Source organism: Theropithecus gelada, chromosome 12, assembly GCF_003255815.1.
Source record: "Theropithecus gelada isolate Dixy chromosome 12, Tgel_1.0, whole genome shotgun sequence".
Taxonomy (NCBI): Eukaryota; Metazoa; Chordata; class Mammalia; order Primates; family Cercopithecidae; genus Theropithecus; species Theropithecus gelada.
Genome location: NC_037680.1, coordinates 6,093,297 through 6,120,277, shown reverse-complemented (window position 1 = coordinate 6,120,277; position 26,981 = coordinate 6,093,297). Strand labels below are relative to the sequence as shown.

General features: G+C 40.0%; 1 protein-coding gene across 1 annotated transcript in view; it reads left to right on the top strand.

The window, feature by feature from the left end:
• The window catches only part of CNTNAP5 (contactin associated protein like 5), a 683,524-nt gene that overhangs the window by 510,007 nt on the left and 146,536 nt on the right, over positions 1 to 26,981 (top strand). The window contains exons 14-16 of the mRNA XM_025405058.1: positions 9,435 to 9,562; positions 9,740 to 9,910; positions 19,339 to 19,557. Coding sequence (XP_025260843.1) covers positions 9,435 to 9,562; positions 9,740 to 9,910; positions 19,339 to 19,557 — 518 coding nt within the window. The remainder of the gene's footprint in view (positions 1 to 9,434; positions 9,563 to 9,739; positions 9,911 to 19,338; positions 19,558 to 26,981) is intronic.

Here is a 26,981-nt window from a genome sequence, read left to right as displayed (position 1 = left end):
CGCCGTAACTGAATAACATACATTTCAATGAGACTCAAGTAAATGAAGATAATGAGTGCATGTTGTAGGGGTGAGTGAAAGCGACACAGCTCACAAGATGGAGGTGGGTGGGGAGAGAAGAAAAAGTCACTCAGTGAACCTCAAAAGCACATTTCCTTCTTCGAGTAAGAGGAAAGCTTTAACTACGCATCTGAATTAGCTGATTTCCTAGGGGTTTCTATCCCAACCAAATCACTAAATGGTAATGAAAAAGGAAGAAATGAAGGAACATGTAAAGAATAATAATTTTAGTAATTAATGACTGTTTACAAAGGAACTTCTCTTCAACGTCACCATTCAATCTCTAGGAATCCTCCCAACTAGATGGTTTCTGAACCAGCTACTTTAGAGTGCTGGCTTGTTGAGAGTAAGAAAGGAAACTCTGGTGACAGTTCTGGGTTGCAGACCCTGGAGACAGCTCAGGAGAGTGTCGGGCTGTGTGGGAGGTGGGAAAACAGTCATCCAGCAAGAGGGGTCAAAGGCCGGCGGAGCAGCATGTTGGAGAAGGCAGAGAGAATGTGCAATGTCCCTCATGGTGACGACCCGTGACCCAGATGAAGAGTCTTCTCATCCAAACAACCAGGTTGCACTAAAATGAAGCTCTTTTACTTAGCAGTAGAACATTCTTTTATTTATTTTAGAAGAAAGTACAGAAGTTTTTATTTGATTTTTGGTAACTCGGTTCTTTGCCTCTTGCCCTTAGTGTACCCTTGTATAAAGTGATATGGCAAAAATAGGAAGAGAAAATGATGTAAGGTGTAAATTCCAGTCTTTTGATAATCCAAAAAAGAAAATCTTTTATTCTTTTCCTTAAAGAATAGAATATTTTAATGGGATTTTTTTTTTTTTAGCATATAGAATGCTGGAACTTTAAGCTACTATTTAGCCTTTGGTTCTACTTTTCTGTTACAGAGAAATTATTTAATAAATGTTGCTAAATTCATGAATGAATGATAGGTGAATGATTTCTGTTAGACAGATTTTTACCAATGTATTTTTAGATAGGTCAGGCCATAGCCACGATAGGATTAGTTGACATTTACTTCCTTGTTAGCCATTACTCCTGTTTTACTATCTCACAAGAAATATTTACCAAATTTTAACCTACATGCCTTTTGCTACAGATTGATTTTCTTCTGGCTACCAAAAGTAGTTATTTGTCTTTCTATGCCTGGATTATTTCACTTAACATCATATATTCCAGGTTCATTCATGTTATTGAAAAGGACAGGGTTTTCTTAATTTGCCAAGCTTGAACAATAGTTCATTGGTTATATACACATTTTCCTTATTCATTTATTCACTGATGGATACTGAGATTGTTTCCATGTCAGGGGATAGATATGTTAAGTAGCTTGATTTAGCCTTTCCACGATTTATACATATGTCAACACATCACATTATACCCTACAAATATATACACCTTTTGTTGTTCAATTAAACAATTAATTTTTTTAAAAGTAGCTACAAGTGAACATCCTGTTCCAAAAGTTATCTTTGTATACATTTGCCTTCAAAATAGGCTTTTGTTTTGGTGACTACATGTCTAATCCAGGCCCCAGGACATTGCCTTTCCCAAGGACCCTGCATTCCCTTCCCATGAGACGCAGAATGAGATGATGCTGGATACCTCCTAGTGGTGTCAAATTTTGCTGTTTCCTCACCTGGGTCATTATTTGATCTTTCAGAACTCTTTTGGTTTCCTCAAAACCTTCACCTCTGAGATTCCCAGGCTCCATGCAGTGAGGACGCCTTAGACCAGGTAGTAACTTGAGAAGGGGCTCCAATCTTGAATTCTGAGAGAAACAAAAATTTCACCTCGGCCAGGCGCGGTGGCTCACGCCTGTAATCCCAGCACTTTGGGAGGCCGAGGCGGGTGGATCACAAGGTCAGGAGATCGAGACCATGGTGAAACCCCGTCTCTACTAAAAATAGAAAAAATTAGCTGGGCGCAGCGGCGGGCGCCTGTAGTCCCAGCTACTCGGGAGGCTGAGGCAGGAGAATGGCGTGAACCCGGGAGGCGGAGCTTGCAGTGAGCCGAGATTGCGCCACTGCACTCCAGCCTGGGCAACAGAGCAAGACTCCGTCTCAAAAAAAAAAAAAAAAAAAATTTCACCTCAGGGCACACTAAGGTTCTATCCCTTATTTAGAAAGAATAATAAATTAGGCAATCTCTGTTGGTTGAATTTGATTATTCATGAATCTGTTTATGAGCTACTCTACTGCTTATTGAGTTTTGAAAGTGCCTGTTCTCTAGGCAGACAGGAATTAGAAAGGGTTTATGGGGGTTTTTACTCACTCAGTCCCTGAATTCCCACACGCATCTTGCAAACTAATCAGGGCCAGCCTCTTGTGTTGGAGAGGAGTATACTTGGCACGTGGTGGGTCCTCCACGCATTAACTGCTTAATGAAAGGATGCATGAATGAAGAGATGGGACATTTTCTCTCTCCTCATCCACTCTTCCTGGCCAAATATGCGCTCCACTTGCTAGTTATTTTCTGCTGTTTTAGTCATTGAATATACTCTTAAAGTATACATTCTGGAGTAACTTGATACTGGCTTGCTTATGCTAATGTTCCCATGACTGGGTTTCAATTTTTTTTTTTTTTTTTTTTAAGACAGGGTCTCACTCTGTCGCCCAGGCTAGGGTGCAGTGATGTGATCTTGGCTCACTGCAACCTCAAACTCCTGACCTCAAGCAATCCTCACACATCGAACTCTCAAAGTTATGGGATTATAGGCGTGAACCATTATTCCCAGCCAGCCTACATTTTTTTTTTAGACAGAATGTTTTGTGATGTACCTCAATAGAAAGAATAAGAAGGCCTTGCCCAATTAAGAGATAAAGAAAAACATATGAAAATAGAAAAAAAAAAAGAACTTGCAATAAAAGTTTGAAAATTCAAAACCAAAATATCACATCATTATTTTGTAAAATTCTAAATGAGGTAAATACCCTAAATGAGGTAAATAAAATACTTTGCCTATGGTAGCATTAAAGAGGGTTTTTTTTTCCTTCTTTTTATTTAATGATACCACCATCCTATCCACCTTTTAGGGAAAAATATCTAATATGAACAGTTTATCATCCATGAGTTCTGGAAAAGAAAACATAGCTATGAAATACTTTTTTTTAATCTTGTGGAAAACAAAACGTAGGTTGAGGTTTCTATTACATCAGTTATCTGTCAAGCTTTACAAATATATTATCACTAAATTGTCTGTAAAGTCTCATTATTCGAGCAATAGCAAAATTGTATCAGAAATAAAACTCAAAGTCATTATAGAGATTATGATTTTGCATTTACATGAAATTATCCTCTCCCTGAGGAAGTAGCTTTACCACAGGGATATTCAGAACTCAACAGTCAGAACACAGATACACGGAGAGACATTCCTTACAACTTCTTCTTGATCAGAATTTGCTGGAACTCTTAGCCAAGTATGTCTGAAGGGGACAGCACTGACAGAATGGGAAGTTGGTGATGCTGTTTTCTTGCTCCTTTCATTCTCTCTGTCTTTTTCATTTCTATTCTGCCTGGGGCTGCTTCTGTGGTCCATGGCAATGCTCTCTGTGAACTAGAAATAAATCCCAATGTCTGCATTTTTTTTTTTTAAAGTGTAGTGCCTTCATCAAGTGGCAGAAGGAGAAATAATTCCATCTCCTTTGCACATCTGTCTTATAGGTATTTTGTGAAAGTGTCATGAGCTAATTCATGTAATACACTTAGAATACACACAACTGTAGCTGTTTTTGCTGGTATCATTGTCATTTTCTAAATATAAAACGTAATGAATCTCTCAGTAATATTTTATTATGCAATAGAAAGAACAAATTGTGGATTTGTCACCTATTAACTAGAAAGCCTAAGACATTTAGCCTCTCTAAGCTTCTTGTTTCTAATTTATTTTTTAAAAGTGGGGGAATATCTATCTCTGGGAAATACTGGCTGAGTTAGCAATAATTTGTGCACCTAGCAGATGTGCCATGGAGTCAGAGCTCAAAGATTTATCAACTATCTTTTTATTATTATTTTCTCCATTTTCATCCAATCTTAAATAAACTATAAAAGCCAACATTGATTTGTAGAAGTTAAACAGATGTCTAAGAAAAGTCTATATGCATGTATTGCAAATCAAAACCACAATGGGATACCATCTTATACCAGTCTGAATAGCTATTAAAAAGCCATGTTTACACTGTTGGTGGGAGTGTAAATTAGTTCAATCATTTTTGAAGACAGTGTGGTGATTCCTCAAAGATTTAGACAGACTATCATTTGACCCAGCAATACCATTACTGGGCATATACCCAAAGGAATAGAAACCATTCTGTGATAAAGTTACATGCACATGTCTGTTCACTGCAGCACTATTGTCAATAGCAAAGGCATGGAATCAACCCAAGTGCCCATCGATGATAGACTGGATAAAGAAAATGTGGTACATATACACCATGGAATACTATGCAGTCATAAAAAGGAATAAGATCATGTGCTTTGCAGGGACATAGATGGAGCTGAAAGCCATTATTCTCAGTAAATTAACACAGGAGGAGGAAACTAAATACTGCATCTTCTCACTTATAAGTGGCAGCCAACTGATGAGAACACATGAACACATCGGGCTGGGGTACAACACACACTGGGGCCTGTGGGAGGTTGGGTGTGGGAGGAGGGACAGCAACAGGAAGAACAGCTGATGAATGCTGGGCTTAATAACTAAGTGATGGGATGATCTGTGCAGCAAACCACCATGGCAACGTTTACCTGTGTAATAAACTTGCACATCTTACACATGTACCCCTGAAAGTAAAAGTTGGAAATAAAAAAAGAAACTAAAGGGAAAAGAAGAAAAGTATATATGCATGTATGCAATGAACAAAAACATAACAGAAGTAATACCATGCAAGCACAAAGTTCATTCAACCACCAGACTTTGAGTGGAGTAAGGAAATAGCACTGAAGTTCCTTCTTCCCAAAACAGGGCTGCTCTCTGAAAGTTTATTCGTAAAATTCACCATGTAACTGGTGGATCTGCCCTGTGTATAAACAAACCAAGAGATTCCTTGTGAATGTATAACAGAAGAGCTCATGGACTCCCAGAAATCCTGTCAAGGTGATCCATGTGTAATCTCAGGGAACGAAGGGCTGGAAAATGATTGCAAATTAGTAAACTGAAACCTAATCAATTGAGCTGTGTCTTGTGTGGAGAAAGCCTGTGTGCACAGAATGGGGATGGTCACCCTGAGACCTACTGAGGACAGTGTGAAGACTCGGGGCCTGGCGGTGTGATTCCAGCACAGTCCAGAGGAGGCTTCACAAGCACCAGCTTCCATTCTTGAGAGAGATGCTGTCGGCAGGTGGGAGACCCGTGTTGGAGCACAGGAGACGTTGGTGGTTATAGGCAAATGCTTTGGCATCTAAATCTGTGTCCAAATCCTGGCCTTTCTAGGAAATAAAAACAAAATTCCAGATGTCATCCAGTCCCCCTCACCCACCCCTGTGTGGAGCACAGGGAAATGGATGTTATCCTCGGGTAGACTGTATATCTGACCACTCAATGCCTGAATTTGCTTTGGTTGGCAGCCAAATGACCCTTAAGCTCATTTAAAGCTTCTTGTTACCTAATCTCCTCGGCCTTTTTTTTTTTTTTTTTAATCTGGAAGTCTTGAGAAAGAAAGCAAAAGAGAAATAATTGCTCCTTAAGCAAAGGTAAGATAGAATTATCAGCAAGCATCAGTGCAGCACTGCAGACTTGAAGAGCTGCTTGCAGGCATTTTACTGGCCATTCCTCCTTTGCAGCCGTAAGAAACAAAAAACATCATGTACCCGACTCAGGAGAAGCGGGTGTGGAGTCTCTTGAGGTTAATCCACTCAGAGTCGCACATGGGCTTCAGAGGGAGCTGAGTTCTTGAATTCTTCCTATAATTTTCTGTTTGTCTACCATATATAACATTTTATTTGCTACTTCCAAGTGACTGAAAGAGGAAAGGACACAAAAGAGGGAAAAAAACCCATTGTATTTTTTAATAGTTAAGTCACCCAAATTATATACTAAAATAAACTTACCAAGCAGCAGTTAACCAAAATTGGTTGATGAAAATGAATGGCAGTCTGTGACATTTCATCAGACTTGAATGATATCCCCCCATCACTCTGCCACTCTAAATTTGGTGAAATACCAAGATTCAGATATTTAAACTTAGAGAAACCACATTGACTAATTCTGTACCATACCCTTGCTCTTGAGAATAAGTTTTTTTCTTGCCGCGTGTGTTTTATTATTTTTTAGGTCATACTAACGTGTTTTTTAAGGATCATATGCCTATTCCATGTGCCCTTATAGGCTCCATACATGAGAATGTCTGGCCGCTCTGCTCATGCATTCTGGTTGTGGGGTGCCATTTCTTATTCTCCTTTTATATATTCTTTGTATGTCGTGTTTGTATTTCAAACTTCAATGAGAATTTCCATAACTATGTATTGAATCTCTACTATGTGCAAGTTGGTGTGTTCATTGTTTTATATATATTATCCCCTTTGATTAATATAAAAATATCAAATTGTTAGTAGTATTATTATTATTATAACCATTTAAAACATAAGAAAACTGAGCCCCAGAGTGACCTCACTGATGTTATACAACTAGGGTGTTGAGGTGCACGGATTCAACTCATGTCGTCTGGTCCCTGTGACAGGTTTTCCTACTACATACAAAACAGTCATCTCTCAACTATACTTAGGAAGGGCCTTGTGCATTGCTCCAAAGGAAGTGAAAGTTTGCAGAGTTCTTACCCTTGGCATGAAGAAAGCAAATCTACAGCTGTAGACTCCTTGCCTATCAATAGGTACCACCATCATTTGCATCATTTTATTGTGACTAAAACCCACCATGACAATCACCACTACCTTCACCACCAATTGTCCTACCCATTGTTTTGAAATGTTGGAATCATACCTGTCACTCACAAATTTAATTAAATCCAATCATATTCCTAATATGACCTTAAACGCAGGAATAAATATGCAAATTCCCTTTGATGGCTCCATTGCCTATAGGCTCAACACAGCCTTCACATGCAGTTTATGGGTCCAGTCAATGTGGATTCCCACTATAATTTTTTAAAGAAATTTAAATTTCATTGCCAATATTCAAAAACTGAAAATTTTTTACATTAATATTCTAGCCTGGCTCTTTGGTCTCATATTACAGAATGGCATAATTTCCTGTTGCTAATGAGTAATACAGGCCTGCTTTAGTTGGAACACCTACTTTATACTTATCTCTCTTTCCCCCTGACACTGAGATTGTATGTCAATTTCCATTTATTACTAACACAAAGCTGGATTCACATACATTTTGATCTGCTTGGCCCCTGTAGGCATTTAAATTTGTATCTGTTTCTGTTGCATTAAATAGCTTTAGAGAGAAATTTGCTTTAAGTTTTCAGGTAAAAAGTATTCTCAGTAATGTGCCTTGCATCATCAAACTAAATATGATTTTTTTTCCTCTGTTATTTGGAAGAGGATTTTATTCTTAGAGTGCTATTTTTAGATCTCAACACTTTGACACAGAAACATCAAATTTTTGTAGACAAGATGCCAGAGAGTATAGGAAAGGCAGTCGCTGGCATTGATGGGCAGACTTTAGAAACTACTATTTTTACCTTGAAAATGGAAATGGAGAGGCATACAATGCTATAGCAGTACAGAATTTCTTCACGAGAGGACTTGGGTTTGTTCTTCATTCCACTTCGGCTGATTGGCATTTGCTTTGAAATCTCTGCCTGAAAAGATATTGGAATGTAGAGACTGAAATTCATCCCTGTGTCTATGCAGCATTCATAGATGTACTTTCAAGCTGAGACAAAAGCCTTATTCTATATCCTTTGAATGGCCTCTAAGTACAGGTATTCGAATTGTAGATATTGTACAGTACGTTTCTTTACATTTTCCATTTGCTAGATCTGTCGGAACATGTGTACAGGTGAATATTTGACTTATTCATAATTAAGATGAATTAATATGTTTTTCTCCATTTTCATGAGTTGGATAATAAATCTGAAAATTTAATTTTCTACATGTGCTGTGCCATATAAGCTCTCCAATGCAGAATCATAGGTGGATGCATAAAAAGATGAATTGACTTGCCTGGGGCCGCAGAGTAGTTCAGGAACAAAGAAGAGAACTAAAATAAGTGTCACTGCCACCATTTTTGAGCGTTTACCATAGATCAGGCACCATGCTAAGTGACCACATAATCTCTTTTAAACCTATCAGTCATTGTGATGTAGATGTTATCTCCATTTTAAAATTGAGCACACTAAATATCTCAGAAATGAAATTATTTTCCCAGTCTAACATAGCTAGGACCTGGGGACTGAGATTCCAGAACACATTTGTATGCTTCTAAAACTATGTCGTTAAAGACCTGGGGTAGATCCTGGGGATACCAAGAATGTGACGTTGTCCCTGCCTCTTCTGTGGTGTGAGGTATGACCTTAGGCTAGCTATCTAATATCTCTCAGCCTCAGTTTCCTCATTGGTAAGTGGGCATAATGACACCTAAGGCATAGTATTTTTATTTATTTATTTTTTTGGCAGGGGGGAAATACCTATCCCCTAGTATAACTGCCTCAAAACAGTTGTACATTCAATGCTAGTTTCCTACATCCAATTTTCCCTTCTCAGCCAAATGATGTGGCCCTTACCATGAGTCCAAAAACACCACCGTCAACAAAAGGGGAAAACATTTCCAATGGCTTATCCTATTCTTTCTGAACTTTATCCAAAGATGATTAGTCAATATTTTATTTGCATGGTTAACAAAAACAAAGTCAGAGTCATTAACTACTGAGATGTTTAAGAACAAAATGAAAAGCAAGGAAGCAATAACTGTAAAGCACCTCGAGTTAAAGGGTGGTAAAAAATAGATAAAGTGGACTAAAACCTGTCGGCAGGTGGCTGAAACAAGTCCTTGGAGTGATTTTTGAGTGGAATTTGTGATGGCTGTTTCAAGTTAGTTGCTGAGATAGCTGATCTCTTTATGGGAATGAGAGGTGAGGTTTAATGTCACATTAGCACACTTTGAGCAGGTGGTCTGCTCTTAGCCACCAAAAGCAGCAGCAATCTTTGTAAACTATCCATTTCTACAAGCACACGTGGGGAAGATGGAAAATTCACTTGTTTTTGGAAGCCAGCCATGGGTTTTGTAATTCACATTCCTTTCCTTCACACACACTTAGGCGATGAAAGGCCTTCTGTTTGCCCCCTCTCTTCCCCTACCCTGCTGCAACTACCCAAATCACTTCTGAAAAGAGGGGTCATGGAAAAGAGTCCCTAGATGATCCACATTTTGTCCTCTTTTTTTTCTTAAATTTATGTTTTGCAGGACAAATGATACTGGCTTTCTTTCCTTCAAAGACCACTTGCCTGTCACTCAGATAGTTATCACTGATACCGACAGATCAAACTCAGAAGCCGCTTGGAGAATTGGTCCCTTGCGTTGCTATGGTGACCGTGAGTACTAAATCGAAAGAAGCTTTCCCTCTGCATTACATGAGCACAAGATGTTTTTACTCCCTTATCCCTTTTCCCTGCAGTGTGCCCTAGTCTTGAAAATTACCCACATACCCAGTGCTTTCCCCTACCCCATTGAAAACGATAAACCATGTTGAAGGATTTTCTCATTTGCAGGACGCTTCTGGAACGCCGTCTCATTTTACACAGAAGCCTCTTACCTCCACTTTCCTACCTTCCATGCGGAATTCAGTGCCGATATTTCCTTCTTTTTTAAAACCACAGCATTATCCGGAGTTTTCCTAGAAAATCTTGGCATTAAAGACTTCATTCGACTCGAAATAAGCTGTAAGTGCCCTCAATTATGAATTTAATGTAACTGATCAACAAACAAGTTTTAGTCTTGTTTTTGCCACCAATCGCTAGTGGGCATTTGTACCAGCAAATTAATCTCACTGGACATCTGTAAAATTAGCAGTGATAATGTCTAGTTTCTTCTGATGCTTTATGATTTATTATGACCTGTCAGTATTTAATCAGTCATTCTCTCATCAAAACATGGGCATTCCGAAAATTCCCACAGACACCAATTACAGTTTCCAAAGATATCTCTTACCTGTGACTTTAATCTTCCACACTACAGGACTTTTTTCATGACACTTTCCATGCAAAGCTGAAAAGAGGATTATTATGCATTCTATTCATATTTGGGGTCTACTTTTTGTTTTATCTTTGTTCCAAAAGTAATTTCCTGACTTATTTCCCACCCTAGGAGCCTGTGACTATCCAATCAGAATTGTCGTGGTTTCTCTATCACTTCCCCATGAACAGTGGCGTACCTAATAAACTCGATGCCAGGACGTGGATCACCTTTTAGTCTACCTACCTTGCATATAAACTATATTCAGTAATAATCATGACATGCAATGAAAAATGATAGGAATACAGATGGTGAAATTTCCTATAATTAAACATTTTGTATATAATCATACTAATGAAACAATATTCCAATACCAATAAAATACAATTTAAAAAAATTACACCAAGTCATATTTTTAATAAAAAGGGAGAAAGCATACGTACATATTGCTCTGTTGCGATCCTAGTAACATTAAAATTTATGTTTCTGAGTCTCTACTTCTTGAAATTTGACAGTGACTTCATAAAATTTAAGTATTTTCTTATGTTCATGTTCAAAAGAGAGTATGTTCGTGTCCGTTTATCTCATATTGAGAAAATAATACTTTCTATTAATTTTAGTTTGTTTCATATGAAGCAAGAGCTATACAAACAAGTAAGGTTTTAAACTTCATAATATATTTGTTAAAAACTCATAAAAATTTCATTTTATACTAAATTCTGTAAATTCTAGTACTGTCAATGTTGTTACTTCAGGATTGATTCTAGAAACTTCCAAATGTCTCTGCAAGCAAAAAAATTCCACTAAAATAATTTTGACAGAAAATTCATCATAAATTTCTATTTTATTAGGTAAAAAGTTACCATATTCCTAAGAATTTGAAATTGCTTGGGTCCTAATAGGGTGCAAATTTTGTCTCAAAGCTCTGTGGTTCCATGTATTCATGTATTGAACATTAGATTTGAGTTAAACAATGCTAGCACAGTAATTATACAGATGAAAAATGAGAACTGGAGTTCTTATTCTTAAAAATAAACAAATATATTTGAGTCTGTATTTTTAGGAGACAATGGTAAATCTAGAGTTCTCTGTATTAACTTTCCCTCAGAATATAATATTTATTAAGCAGAAAGAGATAAAACATACTAATTTGAAGTTTATACATACATTGTTAAAAATTAGCAGTAGCATTATATGAACAAAATACATTTGTTTATTTTTAAGAGTAAGAACTCAAGTCCAGGTGCGGTGGCTCACACCTGTAATCCTGGCACTTTGGGAGGCCTAGGCAGGAGGATTGCTTGAGGTCAGGAGTTCGAGACCAGCCTGCCCAACATGGTGAAACCCTGTCTCCACTAAAAATACAAAAATTATCCGGGTGTGGTGGCAGGTGCCTCTAATCCCAGCTGCTCGGGAGGCTGAGGCAGGAGAAACGCTTGAACCCCAGAGGCAGAGGTTGCAGTAAGCCGAGATTGCACTACTGCACCCCAGCCTGGGTGACAAGAGTGAAACTTTGTCTCAGAAAAATAAATAAATAAATAAATAAAATAACAGTAGCTTCAGCATCTATTGAAACAGACCAACGATTTATTTGGTGAAGGAATGTTTTATCACTAACATTGTTTAGAATTACTTGTGTATGGTAGTAATTTTTAAAAAGATGTATTTTTAGTGACTTTTGCTATTGTTTTAGGTTCTCTGCACTGAGTGCACTTTTTATTACTTATACACAGGGTAGGCTATAGCCAGCACCTTGCCTGTGTTATTCCTGTGAACATAAAGACTCAGGCTTGTCATTAGGTGCCCTATGTATGTGTGTCTAAATGAATGTTTTCCTGTAGTTTGATTGAGGCCATTGACCATATGACTATAATGATGTGACTGCACGAAATACCCTTGAAAGTATAAGTAATGTCTTCGCAATAGAAATTGGAAATTTGAGAGCTCCAGAAAAGGAGAAAAAAAAAAATGACTGGAGGAGATGGCAGAGGTGTTTAAGTCTCTTGCAAATTACCAAGCAGCGAAGTGTTTCTTTTGCAGTTACCGCACAATACGTACAAGGAAAAAGATCTTCTTAACTGGTAGTTTTAATCTCCTTTTACTCCAACTATTGAGACTATTAATGGGAGGAAGCTCTTGTGGCTTTGGTGTGAAACAAGATCCCTCACACCTAACATGACCAGTCTCTAAAACTGTTGAGTTGAATGCCAACAATTTCATAATTTGGATATAATAACTTCAATGTAAATTTAATAAAAATTAGGCCCCATGGACTTTTGATTCATTAAAACAGCAGCAAACATCATGGTATGTTATTACAAAGTAATGACCGATGATTTAGTGTTAGTTACATATCAATGTCCAATTTGTTTGTACTTTGTGCTACTGTATTTTTCCCTTTGGCTTATGCAAGATTGTTTTTAGCACAGGTTAGAATTACATTTGACAAAAATCAAAACCCACTGAGGTAATTGTTTGGTATATAATATATCACCAGATTGGAGAACATATACCTTCCAAGACAAGATTTTATATAAAAACATTGAGAAGTTCAAGATCTTATAGTTCTCAAAATATTTGTTATTATTAATATTTAAAAGGGGGAAAGACCAAAGTGGGACGGAAACATCTTGCATTCTTTATTTACAGCGACACTCGTATTACGCATTTTAGGCAGATGGAATTTTTACCCCAAAGGGTTCATAGCAAGAAACATCCACAGACCAGGCACTTGGAAAGGAAATGGCCTTTTAACAGATGCAGTTGCTCAGAATAGATTTCCCTCCCATCCCCAAGGAGTGTTCCTCTAAAACTATCCGAGCAGCAGTTTCCAAGGTTGATATATCCAAATTGTTGGACAGGGAACAGTAGATTTCCATGAAATTTTCAATCCATTTCCTTCCAGCCTGCTGTCAAAGATATTTGAATTTTGTAGCCCATACTCTATGAAAAAGAAGACACATCACTATGTTGGCAAGTCTTAGTGTATGTGTTTTAGTGGGCCTGTGGAAACAATAACTGTTTTGATACTTATCTCACAATAGCTGTACAGGTAGAAATTGATATTTTAGAGTAGATGAGGAGATCAGAAGGAAATGGCTTTTGAGAGTCAGTCTGGCATAGTGGAAAGAAGCTAGACTAGAACCCAATGTGAATTCAAACTTTTGTTCTTCCAAGTGGGTTTGTGAGCTGCCTTGAGCAAGTTCTTCTCCCTTCCTATGCTTATTTATGCAACATGGGGTTGGTGACATCCACATGCCACCCAGAGATGCCTTTGGCTGCAAATAACAAAAAACCCAATCTGAACCGGCAGCCACAAGACTGGAAATTCACTGGTACTGGAGCATGTGACGAAGCCCGGAGGAGGTAGGACTGGCTTTATTTATGGTTGTTTGCAGTAGTTTAACAAAGTTATCAGTCGTCTCATGGTTTTCTCTCTCGGTTATGAATGTTGAATGTCTGCTTTGGTCTAAGGCTGGCACTCCCTCATGGTGGAGCTGCATGCCAACTGGTGGAGAATCCCTGCTTTCCAGCCCTACAAGCAATCCTCCTGAGAGGTCACTCACTTGGCCCCCAAGAACCAACGTGTGTGGCTGGGAACGTATAGATTGCAGATTGACTTATACCAGGGCCGACCCCCACACCAGAGACTGGGCTAGCTTCCCCTAAAGCCCATGGGAAAGTGAGAGAGTGAAGAGTTTCCCAAAGCAAACTCAGTATTGTTAGAAAGAAGGTAGTCGCCAGGGGGACAATCAATGAGGATTCTTCTAAGGCAGTTGTCAGAATTGAAATGTGTAATTTATTTTAAAAAATGCCTTGAAAGGAAACAAAACCAGAAATTTCCTGAGCTGCTCATGGGAAAAACAATACATATATATACTGTATGTATGTGTGTGTGTATATATGTATATGTATGTGTATGTATATATATACTCTATAAATATGTGTGTATACTGTATAGATACATATATACACACAAAGAGAATGAGAAAGATTTAACTTTATGATTTCAGAAGTATTATACTGAGAATATTACCAAATGTGATGTTAACTTGGACACACTATAGTTAGAACTTCAGAGAATAGTACAAATGAATACTATTAATAATTACACTTTTGTTGAATTGTTGAGCAATTATTCTGATTAGACACTGCACAATTCTTTTTTTTTTTTTTTTTTTTTTTTTGAGACAGAGTCTTGCTCTGTCCCCCAGGCTGGAGTGCAGTGGCGCGATCTCAGCTCACTGCAAGCTCCGCCTCCCGGGTTTACGCCATTCTCCTGCCTCAGCCTCCCGAGTAGCTGGGACTACAGGCGCCCGCCACCTCGCCCGGCTACTTTTTTGTGTTTTTAGTAGAGACGGGGTTTCACCGTGTTAGCCAGGATGGTCTCGATCTCCTGACCTTGTGATCCGCCCGCCTCGGCCTCCCGAATAGCTGGGATTACAGGCTTGAGCCACCGCGCCCGGCCAACACTGCACAATTCTTTACATTCCTGATTACATTTTGTTTCCAAGCACTCCCATCGATGCCGATCCCTATGTTGTACTGTGATTACCACCGCACAGTGCACCCGTAGGCAGGATGAGCCTAGAGAGGGCAAGCGGCAAGCCCTGATTACTCAGCTGGGAAGGTTAGAATCCAGGACCTACCCAGGTCTGTCTGGCTCCTTACAGCACCCCCCAACTCTGCTTTGCACGGGTCCGCAGGATTGACAATGTTAGAACTCAAGAGAACATACAATTATTTACCTCCAGGTTTTGAGGCACAGGACATAGAGGAAGCCCCTGCAATTTTGTGCAATACCACAGGTGCTATGTTTCTAGAGTTAGACACTGTGGCTGCCATCAGACCCTTAAAGAGATTATGTCCCTGAAAATTTTAACAGTATTTTATTTAGTTCATATTTCTCATTTTAAACATGGACACCTGGAAGGACAGAGAGATTAGCTCGCTATATTAAGGCCTTACAAATTATTCATTCCATAAATGGACTCTGAAATACCTCTCATGCTGATCTGGGGTGGGGATTGAGGACACAGAATGGAGTGTGGTTCTGTCTTCACAGAGCTCAGGATTGAGTGCTGGGAGGAGACGTGTAGAGTGTGTCCTAAGGATATTCTCTAATGGGCTTGGTGGTCACTCCTGGAAGAACATACAGGTGTCTTCTTAGCAGCTTCTTCCCATCTCCTAGGAGCACTCGGTAGAAACTCTGTAACAGCCCTAAACATGCCCTCTCTTTTCTTTATCAGTCTTCTCAAAAGTAAATCGTGAACTCATCTTGTTTCATTTGTCTCAGAATTCTCAGTGCCTAGCGCAGGGCCTGGCTTGATAAACATGCCCTGAAATACTGAGGAGACTCCTTAGCTTTGCCTTGAACCATAAAGAAGTAGCTGGTGAGAGAAAGCGTTTGTCAGAAGGCTGGGGGAGGTTGAGCTTAGAGGGTAAGTTCACGATAGAGCTAATGCTCTCATGGGTCTTCTCCCTTCCTATTCAGGGCCAGTGGGCTATGTCCACCTCTTCAGCAACTGAAAGCCAACTTGAATTTGCCTTAAGGGCCCTGTTATAAAGGCACTGGCCAAAGTGGGATGGATCATTCATTCTCTTGCCTTGTTTTCAGGCATCTTTATCATCCATTCTAGCTTTGACTACCCAGGGCAACTACACAGGTTTCCAGGTGTGGAGGTTTTATCATAGGAATAATGATTTAAAAATTGAGCCCTGGGAAGCACCACCTGGATTCACATCCAGACTCTGCGCCACCCACACTGGGTCAGCTTCCTTAGCTACCTGTACCTCACTTCCCTCATCTGTAAAAGATTCCTGTCTCATAAAATTGTAGCAAGGCTTAGTGAGTTGATTAATGAAAAACGAGTAGCAAGGTACTTGGCTCACAGTAAGTACTCAGTAAATATTAACAGTTTTTATTGAATTTTACTGATTCTAGGAGGAATGGCTTAAACATAGTATGTCTTTAATAGTTGCTTTAATAAAGTTAAATAATAATAATTTTAAGCTAGGCGCAGTGGCTCACGCCTGTAATCCCAGCACTTTGGAAGGCCGAGGCAGGCGGATCACAAGGTCAGGAGATCGAGACCATCCTGGCTAACGTGATGAAACCCTGTCTCTACTAAAAATACAAAAAATTAGCCAGGCATTGTGGTGGGCGCCTGTAGTCCCAGCTACTTGGGAGGCTGAGGCAGGAGAATGGCGTGAACTTGGGAGGTGGAGCTTGCAGTGAGCCGAGATTGCGCCACTGCACTCCAGCCTGGGCAACAGACCTAGACTCCATCTCAAAAAAAAAAAAAAAAAGAAAATAACAACAATAATAATAATAATAATAATTTTAAAGACTCTGCAAGGACCCTAATACCTTGGTATAAAACTGTAAAAGTATAAAGAAAATTGCAGAATTGCATTTAGTATGTGCAATGTAATGATGTTTCAAGGAATAAAATGAGAACTTCCTGTATACAAGGCACCGTGCTAGGTGCTGGGTATACGATAAATGAGGTGTTCTTCTAGAGTTGCAGACTCGGGGGAGACAGTAAACAGATTATTATACAGCAGGGGGCTGCAGTTTGGAGAAGAGGTAAGCACAGATGGGAAACCGATTATGGAGGTGGTGGTCAGAGGGCAAGGCTAGTCACAGCGAAGCAGCAAGCCCTCCACAAACATGTGTTGTCTCAGTGGAATTTATTATCCACAAGACTAGCCTTGCAGGAAAGCTTTTAGTAAAATCTTTAACATTCCTCACCCAAATTCTCACCAATCTTATTCTGTGTTTTATAGAAAAATGTAATTGTGGGGTCCAGTCATCTCTCAGTTAAGTGTTTTTAAATTTTGAGATATGCAGGGCTGCCAGGTGGCACTGGTGATCTGAATAAGAAACAGGGAAAGACTCAAGGGGCCACCTTCACTCTTATTTAGTCTAACTGCTCGTCACTCAATCTGTTCCCTTCAATTTTGTTTCCTTTAAGGCATGGATTTGTAACCTGAAGCCAATTTGCCTAGGTTGAAAAATCACAGGTCACAGTAATAATAACAACAGCTATCACTTCTTGAACATGCAGTATGTGCCGGGCACAGTTAACTTTATCAGGATTCATGTCTAAATAATCTGATGATTTAAGTACTGTTCTTATTCCCATTTTGCAGACAAGAAAATTGAGGCATGGTGACATTGAAAACTTGCCTTAGGTCACAGTAGCTCCAGAACCTAAGCTCTCAAATCCCATTCTTACTGCTTCCACCTTACTCTCCTTTAGGCCAGGGCTCACCAGAAAGCAAAAGAATTCAAGCTCTCAGATACTCAAAATTCTGTGTAATGGGGACTTTGATGCAGGTTACTTTTGGTTAAGGTTTAAAGGCTGGGAAGAAAGGGCTCTGGGGTGGAGTCTGTCTTTTGGCATTTGTGATAATTTAAATCTGGCAGTTGATGACTTTGTCAAATAAATACCCATTTCCTATTTTAGGGGGTAGAGGAGAGGGAGCAATTGTGAAGGTGCCTAGAAAAAAAGGAATGCCTGGCATATGAAACTTCCAGTCCTCTCCTCATCCTCAATTTGTAAATTACAATTAACCTCTCCATTTCCTTTAAATTTAGAACATTCTTATGTGATAATGGAAAACACAAACAATATACTCAATAGAGCAAAATCGTGAAGAACCCTGCCTTTGGAGTCAGATTCTACTTACCACCTAGGATACTTTCAGCAAATTATTTATATTTCTGTGCACTTTAGTTTTCTCACTCATAAAATGAGAATAATGCTACATTTCTCATAGGGTGGTTTTGTGTATTAAAATGAGATAATCCATGGTCAATGCTTAGCATAGTGCCTGGCATAGAGTTCATTGTTCCCACTGTGCTACCCCTTCCAGGTGTCTCTCTTAATGGTTATCCACCATTGTTACTATCATCACCACCACCTTCATTGGCACCGTCATCATCACCTTCATCACTACAATCACCACCACCATTACCACCATCACGATTACCACCACCATCGCCACCACCACCACTACCACCACCACTATCATCACCACCACTACCAGAACCATCACTACCATCACCATTACCACCACCAGCACTGCCAGTATCACTATTACCATCACCGTCACCATTACCTCCATCACCACCATCACCACTACCACCATGACCATTATCACCACTACCAACAATGATGACACCATCACTACTACCACCATCACTACCATCACCATTACCACCACCAGCACTGCCACTATCACTATCTCCATCACCTCCATCACCGCCACCATCACCACAACCATTATCCCACCACCACCGCCATCATCATCACTGCTGCCACCATCACCATCATCATCACCTCCATCACCACCACCCCCATCACCACCACCACCGCCATCATCATTAACGTTATGTCCACCACCACCATCAATACCACCACCACTGCCAAGCACTACCACCACCACCATAACTGCTGTCATCACCATTGTCATTTCACTGTCATCAATATGCTTACTTCTGACTGGGTGCCATCTGGCTTCCATTATACAAAAATTGTTATAGAGGCGCAGAAAGAATAATGGAAGGAGTCCCGTGTGACAACAGGAGACTTGGGTTTGATTGCAGGCACTGCCACCTGCAGCAGTGTCTCCTTGGACAAGGCAATACAACTTTCTGAGCTTTTTTCATTATGGAAATAGCACAAATGCTTATATAATGTGCATTAATAAAATAAGGAGGAAGCGCTGGACTTCCTAGGGCATAAGTCTCCTCCCTGTGGGAGTGGAGCTGCCTGGCTAACCTCATGTCTGCAGATATCCTGGAGGACGCAGCTGAAGCCACAACAGATCCAGAAAATCCAGGGCCTCGGCATTCATGCAGGTTTATCAGATCAGCATGAATGGTCCAGGTGCCTATCCTGTTTCCTGAATTTACATAAGTAGCAGGAATGAAAACAGCTTGGAACAAGTATACACATTTAATTTGGTAGTTGTTACTATTAATGGTGATTTCAATGCTACAAGGATTTCAAAATAAGTCTTCTCTACATTGATATTGACTTACAATCGTTTCTCCCACTCAAGCCTGTGCCTTGAATGTGCTAACAACTCCCTCTATCCTTCTTCCCGTTTTCCTCTCTGGTTTCAGCTCCTTCAGAGATCACCTTTGCCATCGATGTTGGGAATGGTCCTGTAGAGCTTGTGGTCCAGTCTCCTTCTCTTCTGAATGACAACCAATGGCACTATGTCCGGGCTGAGAGGAACCTCAAGGAGACCTCCCTTCAGGTGGACAACCTTCCAAGGAGCACCCGGGAGACGTCAGAGGACGGCCACTTTCGACTGCAGCTGAACAGCCAGTTGTTTGTAGGTAGGGGACATCTTAAGGCTCCCTTTGTGCTAAACCCCTACAATATCAGTGTGTGACCACGCCCAAGAAAAATTTCTCTTTTATTTTAGATCTGGGATATGATCGAAATGTCATAAATCATTTCTAATCATGAATTTCATTCTATACATTCTTTTTTCTCTGGCTTCATTAGCTACATCAAGTTAAGATGATGCTAACCTTTAGCAAATACTGAGGTTGTCCAGATTCTGTACATTTTCTTTTGGTAATATTGTCTTCAGATGTCCAGGGACCCATCATTGTAATATAAATCTACTCTAAGGGACAAGACATGTCACCTCTTTACACCTTAGTGGGTGTAGACTCTAAGTCATGGGCCGCCCTTCCAAGTGCTACCCCACTCCTGGTAACTATTGATATCCATGCAATGAGACAGTTGAGCTATTTCAAAGGTGTTTTTGTTATCAATAACATGGTTGGGAGAGGAATGATCCCTTTCTAAATCAGGGGCCTCTTCGATACTACCTGAACTCATAGCACTGGAGATCAACCTGCCACAGGTTGTTCATCTGAACTGGCAGCTGCCACTGGTGTGGGCCTGGAAACATCCGGGCATCCTTGTTTAGTCATTCCTCACTTCTTTCATTCCGCTAATAGTCACTGAGTATCTACAACTGGTCAGGTATCTTGTTACTGGGAATGAAAGATGAACTGAGCACTACCACTGCTTTTCAAGGAGTTCATAATCCTCTGGTGTGTGTGTGCGTGTTTCACAGAGAAGACAGCATGGGGTTTGGGAAGTCTCTCTTCAGTGCTTGTGCCTTAACTACATTTAAGTTGGCATTTTGTTTCCCTTGTCATAATTCTAACATTTTGCTAGACATACGGGAGTGTGTGTGTGTGTGTGTGTGTGTGTGTGTGTGTGTGAGAGAGAGAGAGAGAGAGAGACAGATAAGAGAGAGAAACTAATATAAGGTCATCCTTATAGCTGTAGTTAAAAAAATTAGCATAGGTTGAGGAGGGCTTGTAAAGCTTTAAAATACAAAATCAAGCTCTGAAAGTTAAGAAATATTGTCAATACTACCAAAACCAAGAGTGTGTTTTTATATAAAACTCGCAGTTCAGATGTTTAGAACAGTGATGTAAATAAGTAACAGAATTTGTCAGTCTACCCACATTTAACTCCGTTTCCTTTTTTGTTTATTTATTTTTTTGCCAACTCCCACACTACATAGCTTTATTGCTAGTGATGAAATGCCATCAACACTCAATGGAAGTTTCTTATTTGCTTCCTTTAAATTGAGGTTTGTGCAACTTTTAACTCTGAGGAAAGCAGTCACTAAAATAACACCAGCTAAAAGAAAATAAGTAATAGAATGTGAGGATGTAATATTCTTTCTTCTCAATAGGAACCATATTTCTTTCTTCATCTGTCATGTTCCCCAGAGATATAAATGATTAAAACAGTTTTGTGATTTCAAGTCATTTGCTCAATTAATAACCCATATACGTGATATGATTCACTATTAAAATATTTTTAAAATTTATATTTCTATTTTAATTTTATTTAAACATCACATTTTGATGGGTGACTTCTGAGGAAGGTTGCTCGTCATCAAAATCTAATATATTTTTTGGTGGAATCAAGTCAAGTGTTTCACAATTTTCATAAATTATATTCCATGCCAATGTTTAATTTATCTTCAGGCAGTATTTATCAGTCTTTCTGGCTGAAAGGTATATATAAAGATGGAAATAATTTTTTTACCCTTTCATGCAAATTTTATGTAGCTATGAAATTATCATATGGACTGGATATGTGATAAAGTTTGTGCAAGTCCAAAGGGAAAGGCGACAGCTGTATTTCATGGCAGATTTCTATCTGCAGACGTTTTGGTTACATTGATCACAAATGCAATGAGCTGTAAGAGCATGTCGATGGGTCTGAGGAGATATCTTGCTGGAGCTGGAGCCAGGGTCAGCTGTGGCAAGAGCACCTGCTTCTGCTATGTTTCTCTCCAATAAATCCCATCTCAGATGTTACTCTGCTTTATTGAATTTGTCTTAATGTACTTGAAGAAGAAAAAAATGCTGTTGGAGGTCACTTTAATGGTCTTTCAGTTTGAATTTTCCTATTTAGAGTTCAGTGATATAACCATTTAGAAATGTCAGGTAGCCAACAAAGCTGAAGTCTCAACATTTCCATCTTGCACAATTCGATTGTTCAACAAATATATAGATAAATAAATGAGGTCTGCTTAGTTATAGTCACCAAAATGAACAATTGCATTCTCTATTATTCAGAAATTGAGAGGCCCTGGATATTTATATTTGCTAGGCAGGAAAAGATATCGTTGGCATGTGCTTCTTTACTGGAATAGATTGAGTGTCGCATTACTTAAATATTAATTTGGATATGTCTGTCTAGATATCTTTGGCCACTGAAGGATCTTTCAATCAACATGGAGCATCCTTCAGCATTGTAATCACTGGCACAGCTGCCGTGCTCATGAGTGTTTCCTGAGTACCAGAAACAGGCTGCGTTTTTAGAATAGGATGTTCCTCTCAGCACTGCCCCTGTCATTGGAATGTGACAGGTTGAAATACGGATACATGAGTCAATGCATACTGGATTTCCAGAATCAATATTTTAACTTCAGGCTGTTATATCACCCTGATGGTTAGGGACATTTGCAACCATGCCATTTCACCAGTCACATTTCTTTAACAGAGCAGGAGACTCTTCATAACATGCAGCTTCTGAAATGTAAACTGCAAGCGTGTGGCATTCTCACCTTTGGAACGGTCCATAGTACCACCCCTTCTACTTTGTTATTCCCCACTAATGTGTCCATCAGTATAAGGATGAGGCAAGAAAAATCCAAGATCCAGTGGAGAGATCTGAGTATGCATTCCTGGTCAGATGCCCAAAGCCATAGGCCCTGGGTAAAAAAATAACTAGCATGAGTGTACTATTGTCTTTATCTGCTGAATGAAAATGAAGAGACTGTAACTGATCTTCTAAGGCGTGAAGATCTGCTCTCTGCATGGATAAATTAGGAACAACAGTCACACCTACTATCATGCCCATGTGTATGTAACAACAAAGAAAATGTCTCATTCCCTCCAAACCTAACACAAGATCTTTTGAAATATGCTGCAATTACAGAGTGGACATTGTGTGAAGATGGGGGCCTGTGAGTCTCATTTTATGACTTTATTTCCTTCTACTTTTTATTTTTCCCATGGGCTTATTTTTTGTTTCTTGGCCCAACTGCTCTCTTGGTGTCAAAATAAGCTGAAGCTACTCCAAACTTACAATCCCCTAGGGAAACTACTACACTGACTTGATAAATCATAACATTTGGAGAGATCCCTCAAAATTGCTGTTCTTGCTTCCAGGCTGGTAGGGAATTATTATTCCTATTTTCAGGTGAAGCGTGTCAAACCCAGTGGGGTCAAGGGTGAAGCCAGGCAGTCCTGGTGTGCACATGTTAATTTTGTGCTCTGGCACTTCCGAAACTCTTGATTTGTGGCATAATGCAACACATACAGAACTGGCCCCAGTCTCCTCTTGGAATAGTGACTTCTATTTTACGCTCGTGAGTGCCTCATGAAGATAGCCGTCCTGAAGCACGCCTGTAGTGGTTTCCATTAGACATGATGTCATGTGTCTCACAGTCTAGGAAGAGATCTATATGCTCTCTTCCAATATTTCTCATTGAGAAATAATTGGAAAATTAACTGTTAACATATTTTTACATAAAGCTATTGTGCATGGAGAATAATAATTATCATGATGTCAATGGTGAGACAAAAAGTGAAGAAACAATTGTCTTTTTAACATTATATAAATCTCTGATTATGTCTACCTATTCCCTGTAAAAGTGTATTTTTTTCAAAGTCAAGTAATATATTATGTATACTTAAATTTTTTTAGGAAAAATTAAGATATGACTTTTGATGTCCCCTTAACAATTACATAAGGGAAATTGTTCTGGTTGGTTTAAGAAGATGGTAAGAGACCTCTGAGTGAGGCTAGCAAGCAGGTCCTGGGACTGCCTCAGTAGCTGCATAAGAAACACTAGAAGAACACCCAGTGGCCACTCAAAAATGCTTGTGTAGTGGATAAAAAAAAAAAAAAAAAGATGAAGAACATCTGGGTTTGTCCCTAACACCAGTGCTCCACAAAATCAGGTTCTTGTAGCTTGAAAAGGTTTGAAAAAACATTGGTTCTGTTTTTATATTCAGGAAAAGTGAACGATTAAATCACCCTTTCAGCAAAATTTTGTCTCTTCTTGAAGATGTTGAGAATTGGAAACATTTAACAATTCCCAACACCCATTTTAGTGTTTTCTACCCGCTACTATATATTTTTTTGAAACAGGGTCTCTCTGTCGCCCAGGCTGGAGTGCAGTGGCACTATCTCCATCTCTCAGCTCACTGAAACCCCTGCTTCCTGGGTTCCAGCAATTCTCTTTCCTCAGCCTCCCGGGTAGCTGGGGTTCCAGGTTCACGCTGCCATATCTGGCTAATTTTTGTATTTTTAACAGAGACAGGGTTTCACCTTGTTGCCCAGGCTGGTCTCCAACTGCTGGGCTCGAGCAATCTACCCACCTCAGCTGCCCAGATTGCTCCCTACTATTTAAGACACATTTTTGAAACACTTATCTACAGCTTCTTCTGCTTTAATTGAGCTCATTTTGTCATCTTGTGGTCTCTGTTGGATTGACAATGGACAATTGAAGCAGAATGGAGAGGAGTGTGTGTGTGTGCGTGTGTGTGTGTGTGTGTGCTTGTGTGTGTGTCAGGACTCATACTGTCTTTTTTAAATTTTTTTTTTATTTTTACTTTAAGTTCTAGGGTACATGTGCACAACGTTCAGGTTTGTTACATGTGTATACATGTGCCACGCTGGTGTGCTGCACCCATTAACTCATCATTTACACTAGGTATATCTCCTGCAGCATGGTATCGTCTTCTCAGGCAGCCCAGAAAGAGAAGTCTCGAGCTTCAGACCTCACAAAAACTCAAAGTTAGAAGCAGTAATTTGATTCTCTTGGCACCTCCACTTGTCAACATTTATAACTCAGTAAAGAAAGAAATCATTAGAAGAGCATCATTGATGTGAAACTGGCATTCTAATTGTCAAAAGAAACATAAGGCAGATCTTTCTGGACAATAAAACAGTTCTCCCTGGACATTCAAGGACCCAATCTGAGGGGCGACTGCAGGAGAGAATTCAGGCTGCCCTGGAGCTAATGTGACTGCCACATGCTGAGTAGCCACAAGGGAAGCTCCCAGTTGGAAAAGAGCAAACCAGAGAGGTGGCTGAGGCTGCAACACTGCCTGGAGCTTAGTGAGCTGGTTTCCCCTTCTCCGAGAGAGTCTGCGGAGACAAAGCAGATGACTCAGAGGAGGAGCTGGGAAAGCCTTTGGGCAAAGCAGTGGATGGGAAGATATGTCAAAAACCTCCAGTAAGTCCTACTGGCAGACTTATATTCTTCTCATTTTGTTATCAAGTTTCTTCTGAACACGTGCACAAGTGGTGCCTCAGCCAAAGCTTCGTCTACCTCTTCCATGCACAATGTGTCTCCATCTCCTTTGAGGATGGCCTTGCTTCAGTTTCAGCAGCGCTGGCATCATCAGCTTCATCAATGCCCAGACCGAGTTTGATCATCCTGTCAATCCTGTTAGCATGTGTCTGGGGATCTTCCACACTGAAGCCAGAAGACAGGAACCCAGTTTCATAAACCAAGAAGCAACTTAATGGAAGAAACTCTCCAAAAGGGGCTTGTTTTCCAAAGAAAAGTATAGTTCAGAGGAGGGAGATGATAAGCCTACCTAGACGTGTTGTCAAGCCATTCAAAAATAATTCAGAGAGAGGATTCTGAATGGAAATGTAGTGTCCAAGTCACATTCTTCTTAAAAAGATTGTGACAAATAGAGACAACTTAACAAGAAAAAAACAAAAGAGTTTCTTCTGAACCTGGAAGAAACGGACATGGATTCAAAGCTGCTTCAGTAGCTTTGAATTTTGTAGAAGAGGTGATTTTGTAGAAGAGGCGGTAAGAAGTGCCATGCTCCAATTTGGCTTCCAGTGTTATCATCCGTGTCTCAAGGTAAAAAGGATCAGGTCTCAGGCTCATCTTCCGTGTGTAGAGGGGCTTAGGGACTTGTGGTAGACCTTGTAATCTGCTATCCAGGTCTCCCTTCAAAGAAGGACTTGCCCTGTGGCTGGGAGTGCTGTTGGTGGACAGTCTTCATCTGTCTGAGCCTTCAGAAGCTGCCTCAGCTGCAGAGAAAGCCTTGACCAAGGTCGTGTCCTTTCCAGGGGGATTCACATCCAGTGACTGAGCCAGAGTGCAAAGGCACAACCACTGGGCCCAAGAAGGAACATCTCTGGTTATTTGTTCTGGCCCCAGCACTCCCAGTGGTACTGTGCTGGGTTGATGTTGGGCCGCCACCACGGCTCACTTCTCTGCCCATTCATACTTTCTTTTTCCTCTGTCCAACCATAAGTCTGGTTTCCAAGGTTTCCCCTAAAAGTATCCTGTACCCTTAACTCCATCACAGAACTTGCTTTCTGGTGAACCTAATCTGAGACAGAATCAGATACATTTTTCATGCAATTTACACACATGTGTGCATGCTCTCTCACACACACACACACACACTTCTTTTAAATTGAATTAATTTTCTTAAGTGAAATTTATTTTTCATTTCTCTTGAGAATTAGCTATAAAATAATGCCTCTTCCCCTCCTACTTTCTTTTTCCAAAACACTGTTTAATGCTAATAGGTTATTAAGACCAAGTTTGCATGGTTTTGCTTCATTACCCTTCGAAGGTCCTGGTACTCAAACTAAAATGGGCCTGCCCCACCCCGATCTACCTGACAGGCTCCTCTCCATTGATAATGCAGACTTTGATGAGTCAGATGAACTACCTCCTCTCAAGGGAGTCTATCCTGGTACACCCCCCCATCTCTGTGAGCACACACAATACGCCTGATTCTACTGACCTGAATTTACTGAATTATACTGACCTAGGAGTTTCCTTGTGGGAAGACATAGTGTCTAATTGATCTTCATATCTCTGGGCCTAGTAAAGGTTTTCTAATATATTTAACGTTCAATAAAAATCTAATGAATTGGCCGGGCATGGTGGCTCAAGCCTGTAATCCCAGCACTTTGGGAGGCTGAGACGGGCAGATCACGAGGTCAAGAGATCGAGACCATCCTGGCTAACACGGTGAAACCCCTTCTCTACTAAAAAATACAAAAAAAAACTAGCCGGGTGTGGTGGCAGGTGCCTGTAGTCCCAGCTACTTGGGAGGCTGAGGCAGGAGAATGACATAAACCTGGGAGGCGGAGCTTGCAGTGAGCTGAGATCCGGCCACTGCACTCCAGCCTGGGATACAGAGCGAGATTCCGTCTCAAAAAA